Below are 6,000 nucleotides of genomic sequence, written 5' to 3' on the forward strand. Positions count from 1 at the left end.
ATGCTTCTTTCCAACATATTGACCCTGTAGGCCTATGGACAGAGAGCGTCAGTCACAAAGCAAAACTCTGCTTTACAAAACAGACAAACTGCTCCTTGCAAGACAGTCATAAAAAGCTGCTTGATAACTGCAGAGGGGAGAGGAGATGGAAAGGGGAATTAATAAAATGACTTCTTTTGAAATAACTAGTAGAGAAAGGCAGGAATTGCCAATTTCAAAGCACTACTAAAATACTACCTATTATGAAGCCAGAACAAGTTACCAATAGAAAAATTTAAATATTCTTTTTTGCATATAGATAATTTATTTAAACCCCAACTCTAATTCCTGCACAAGCTCCCCTTGGTTTCATCTCTTAGAATAAATATTTGTCATATCATTATGCTGTTTGCTGGGATATTAAGGCCTTCTGTCAAAAGGAACAGTGGTCAATTAACAAAATTGTAGTCTTCTTCGAACTCTGAAAAAAGACAGTTCCACAAAATATTATCAGAGTTTCACACAAACCCTATCACTTTTTATTCTTCCTTCTGTTCAAACAACATGCTGAAGTAAGTAAAAATAAATAAAAGACCACCTTAGACCTCTCTCCTTTCAGCAGAAACATTGTAGATGTATAAGAACACAGAGTTATTCTAGAAATTACTAAAGTTAAAAAAATACAATTAAATAATGGGTATGAATATACACACACAACTGGAAAAGGGCGGAATCCAACAGATTATTAGAAGTCTCTAGAAGGTTGAGATTTTTAAGTTGGCATATAATGTATGCAATGCAGAGAGGGTGGAAGCTCTAGCTTCGGCTAAAAAAAAAAAAAATCCCTTCCCTTTCACCAAATTGTGCCCCTACAAAGTGAAGGAAAGAAAAGGAAAGTAAGAAAATGTCAACTTTTAGATTGAGATTTGCTGAATTCTGATGAAATTGATAAATTATCAAAAAACTGATTCTCACTAGTTGAGGTCATTAGTTTATGCAGGTCTTTGTAATAGAGAAGTTTTTCCATGAAGACCTGGCATAAAATCACCTAGTTTACTGCACACCTGATGGGAAGAACTTTTTGCTTTCTATAGCCACTTCCTGAAAATTTATGTCTTTGAAAACACACAAGTCTTAACAAATATGTGGACTCATTCATCTCTTCCCTGTTAACTGAGTTACTTGGGGATCAGAGGCAGCATACAGAAGAGGGAATGTTCCAGTGACTGAGGAGGTCATGAAGCACCTTAGATAACCCCCTCCTAAAAGTTCACAGTAGAAGAGAGTCCCACTGACTAGCCACAGCCCTAGAAAAAAATTATACTCTAGCAAGTAAATCTGTTCTTATAAAATGAAGACCTTTTGTTCCACAGTATAACCACATTGCAATTAAAAAAAAAAAAAACCTTAAGTTAACTGGAAAAGACTGACAATATAAATTAACCCTTTGAAAATCCTGTAAGCCAAATCTTAAAAATCTAAAAAAAAATGTAAAGCCTGGTTAGAAGCTGTTTCTTCAATAGCCCTGAAAATAATATTTTATGAAATCCTATCCTCCTCTTTCTTTCTTTTTTAACACTGTACTATCAACCTTCCAAGAATAGAAGCATCAGTGAAAGGAGGCAAATTGTTGGATTTAGGTCTCCATACAAAGATGCTAAGGCTAACACATTTTGGGAAAGTCACAGATAAAAGAAAATAGCTACGGAAACACAGAATAAGGCACAAGTCCATGAAGACATCAGCACCCAGCAGATCTGAGGAGTTAGTTCCTCAGTCAGTATTCCCTCTCTCCTGGAGATAAATTAATATCTTAGTTTGCTGGGGAAAAATATCTTCAACATGGTCTCCAAAAAGCTTAACTGTGGTAAGGAAGAATTATTAATAGGCAAGACGAAATTGACTGCCACTTTTCTTGTGTCCTAATTAAAACTGGACAAGATTATCGATCATAGGTCCCTAACAGTTTTTACTCAATTTGTTAGAGGTAACATATCATGTTTTAAAATGTAAGCATGTTCTTAAAATGAAGGAATATACTGAAGAGCCTTATTCCTCTCTCACAAAAGATTTCTGAGCACACCGGAATAGCAGGAAATCCTTTACAAATTTTTCCCAACACTTTTATAAGCCAGACTTAAGTCTGGTTAAATTGTTCATTAAAAGAACGTTACCCTCTTTATAAATCTAATGCAAATTTGAAGTAGGGAACTGTGGATTACAACAAATCCACAGAGAAAATAAGCACTTTACAAGAGAAAATAAACCCAAGCATTTAGTTCCAACATAGTCCACCTGTGAGGGCAAATCCTGCCCATTGTTTACCAGTAAAGTTGTCCTTTGCTTTTCCCCTACCTTTGCCTACTCTAACCGTGCCTGGCTGCATTCTCTCTGCTGACCTCCAACCCTGTGGCAAGTCCTCAGTTGTTGCCAGTAAAGGGACTTCACCCCTTCTTCACACAGCAGCCCTCAGAACCCAGAGACCACATTCTTCCCATAACCCCGTACTCCACTTCATCTCTTTGGAGGAGGCGGGTTGAGAAAAGCTTGGGCCAGTCATTTTGCTTCTTGTCTGCCAAGACCAGCCACAGGCTGGAACAAACCCTAACAGAACTTAAGAGGAGAAAGTGCCCATATTTCTTGTCCAGGTTATCAGATTTGGGGGAGGGGAGAAGAAAAAGTAACGGAGGGCTTTATTTCAGAATGTGGCCCTTGCGATTGGATTTAAATTTGGACCCTATGGGACATGGCCTACCAAGCGGCAGGGAAGCTTTTAACAAGCCGGGGGAGGGGGTTGTCAAGGAATCTGGAAGGGCTTGCACCAGCACCCAGGGCTCAAAACGGTGGAGACTGGGACACACTCTGGGGATTCAGAGAGGGAAGGTCGAATCTTTGGTAGGCCAGGAGACCAGGGAAGGCTCCAGATTTAGGGCGGCCTTTTCTATTGAACCCTGTTGAGCTCACCCAGGAAGAGTGTTCGCGCGGGAAGGAGAGGACTAACTCCAGGCGTAAGGGCATTTTAAGGAAGAGAAACTTACCGCATGTCCCCATAAGGTCCAGAATAGCTCTCCATCCAGGGGCCCATCTCGCTTTTGACACAACTTGGACTTGGATAGGGCACTCTGCTCACTACGCCGCCGGAATACCACACATCGGGTGGGGGGAAGTCGCCTTCTTGGCCCGCCAGCCCTTGAGGTGGCCGAGTGTAGCCATACGGGGCTACAGTCCCTGCCTCGCCTGCGCTGCCACCCCCGCCTCCGCCACAGGGCCCATACAGCTGGCCTTCTTCGGCTGTGAAGAGAGTGTGCCAGGAAGAGGAGGCGGCGGCTGAGGGTGAGCCTGAGCCCGGTCCTGCTGCACCCCCGCCGTGCAGGCTCGCCAGGTCCCCATAGCGGCATTGTGCCGCCGCGGCCGCCCAGGCGCTGCCATAGTCCAGCGGGTTCTCCAGCTTGATGCGGGCATGAGGATGGGGAGGTGGCGGAGGGGGCGGGGGTCCGGCCAGGGCTAGCGGAAAGTTGTAGTAGTCGCGACTCTGATAAGCTGCTACCTCGTCCAGTGCTCCAGACTTGTAGAGAGACAAGGTGGATGGCAGCTCAAGTGTTCCGGAGCCTCCTGCTTCGCTGCTGCCAGAGCAGCCCAGGCTCTCACTGTCCGGCCCTTTGGTGTAACCTGCCTTGAAAGGGGCATACTCAGCAGTCTCTTCGGTGCCCTTGCCTGGGCCATCACCCAGCAGAGAGCCTTTGCATTCGGCCAACGGGGCACAAGGAGTGGGACGCACAGCGGGCGGACCTCCCAGGAGCGGGGCGTACATGCAATCCCCCCGAAGCTGTTCCCCAGGACTCAGATGCTCCAATGCCTCCACACCCAAGCCCATGGACACCGACACTGCCTTACACAACTCCTTGGCGCTGTCCGAGATGGTTGAACTGCCCCCTAGGTAACTGTCCTTGGAGGAGATGGGAGCCCCAGTGGCCTCCCTCGCTCTCCCGCTGCTGCTGCCTTCGGATACCGATTCCTGCTGCTGCTGCTGCTGCTGCTGCTGCTGCTGCTGCTGCTGCTGCTGCAGAAGTTGCATGGTGCCGGCCTCGCTCAGGATGTCTTTAAGATCAGCGGAGCAGCTGCTTAAGCCCGGGAAAGTGGGGCCCAGCAGGGACAACGTGGATGGGGCAGCTGAGTCATCCTCGCCCGGAGGTGCTGGCCGTTGCTGCTGCAGCCCCTTGCCTGTGGCCGAGGCAGCTCCCGGCTCTGGGACGCAGCCGCTCTCCGAGTGGCCCTCGGGGACTGACTGCTGTTGTGAAGGCTGCTGTTCCTCGTCCAGGGACAGGTAGCCCGTGGGGCCTCTGCTCTGGACTTGTGTAGAGCCATCCTCACCCTGCTGCTGCTGCTGCTGCCGCTGCCGGGGACTGGTCTCCTGCTGCTGCTGCTGCTGCTGCTGCTGCTGCTGCTGCAAACCGGCGCCGGGAGGTGCTGCGCTCGCGGCCTCAGGGTGCCGGGGACCCGGGTTCTGGATCACTTCGCGCACACTCTGGAACAGGTTCTGGAAAGCTCCTCGATAGGTCTTGGACGGCGGCCGGGGGTAGACCCTCCCCAGCCCTAACTGCACCTCCATCCTTGAGCTTGGCTGAATTTTCCACCTAATTCCTTTATCTTGCCTCCCCTTCTCTTGCTGAGAAGAGTTCAACAGGCTGCGATGCGTAGTCGCTGTAGCTAGTTGCCCACCTGCAGGAAGCTCCTGGAAAGGAAACTTGCAGGAATAACCACTCAAAAGCGTTCTGACAGCCTCAAAGTCTCGTGAAGAGGGAACATGCGCTGGACACGATATTCCTTGGTAGGCTCACAATCTGTTCCTGAACACTTGGAGGGTAGGTTCAAAAGATGCTCAAATCTTGCAGGGGAGTGGGGAGGAGGAAAACTCTCCGCCTTCAGAATTCCGTGTCCACTGAAGCAGGTGCAAATAAGAACCAGGTTATTTTCTTTTTGTTTTGTTTTGGGTTTTGTTGTTTTTGTTTGGGTTTGGGTTTGGGTTTTGTCTGTTGCTTTTTGTTTTTTGTTTGTTTGTTTGTTTTCTTTTTATATTTTTTTGAGGGGGGCGGGGGTTGCTACTGAAGTCCTGACTGCCTTTTCATCGTTTGATCTCTGGTCCCACAAACTGGTGGGAGTAGGGAGCGGCGTGCAGTGGGAGGTGGAGACGGAGTGAGAGGAACCTGGGGGTTCGCCCCGCGTACCGCCTAACCGGCCAGATTCTGGCTGCGGTGCTGAAGTGGCTCCCCGGTCTCCTGGCTCCCCAGAGCAGTCTTTGCAACGTGCAGCTAGCTCGCCTGCTCCCAGCCAAAGGGAGTTACCTCCTGCAAACTCGGGCTGGCCGCGCTGGGTTGACTGGGGGTTGGGGGGTGGGGTGAGGGGTCAGAGAGGAGCGGGCGGAGGCAGCAGCAGGAGAGGAGACCCTGGGGGGGAGGCGGGGTGGAGGGGAGGAGGACAAAGGCAGCCTTCAGTCCTACCCGGCACTTTCTTCGCTTCCTCCAAGTCTGTAGCAGCTTTTAAAAACTTCACCGAAGAGGAGAGGCAGCTCCGGGGCGGCGGCTTCGAAGCCGCCGCGCTGCAAGAGGCGTTGGCTGTCGCCAGAGCCGGCTGAGGTTGACGCGGTGCGTCCCTTCGGCTCCTGTCCCGCACTGAAGCAGCTAGCTCGGTCGCTTTCCTTCTGTCGCCTTCTCTGCCTTCAGGCTCGCTCCGGACCCTCCGGCTCTCGCAACACGCTGGCTCCCCGGGATCTCGGAGGGGGCGCTGGGAGGTGGAGAGCAAATGCAACAGTTTGCGAGTCGGGTCCCGCCCCCGCCGGGCCGGCCTCCTCGCCTTCCCACCTCCTTTCTCCCTCCCCTCCCCTTTCCTTTTCTCCCCTCCCCTCACTGCGCGCTAACGCCGGGTGGCTTCGGAGAAACAAGTGCTGGCGCAGCGTGGGTGAGGGCAGGAGCGGATTGCTCTAGCCCAGGAAGACCCCAGCTCTCTGAGTACCTCCTGCTTTCC

The 6,000-nt window shown here is 50.2% G+C and overlaps 1 protein-coding gene across 2 annotated transcripts in view; it reads right to left on the reverse strand.

Annotated features, from left to right (window-relative positions):
• The window catches only part of AR (androgen receptor), a 192,453-nt gene extending 186,829 nt beyond the window's left edge, over positions 1-5,624 (reverse strand). The window contains exons 1-2 of one of the 2 annotated variants that reach the window (XM_064483081.1): positions 5,478-5,624; positions 3,018-4,918 (exon numbers count right to left, since the gene is read on the reverse strand). In XM_064483081.1, the coding sequence (XP_064339151.1) occupies positions 3,018-4,588 (1,571 nt within the window). In that variant the 5' untranslated portion in view covers positions 4,589-4,918; positions 5,478-5,624. Of the gene's footprint in view, positions 1-3,017; positions 5,356-5,477 lie in introns of those variants that run through there. The other variant, XM_031446494.2, reaches the window with a different exon arrangement.
• Between the last annotated feature and the right edge of the window lie 376 nt (positions 5,625-6,000).

The sequence above is a fragment of the Camelus dromedarius genome, chromosome X (genome assembly GCF_036321535.1).
Source record: "Camelus dromedarius isolate mCamDro1 chromosome X, mCamDro1.pat, whole genome shotgun sequence".
Classification (NCBI taxonomy): domain Eukaryota; kingdom Metazoa; phylum Chordata; class Mammalia; order Artiodactyla; family Camelidae; genus Camelus; species Camelus dromedarius.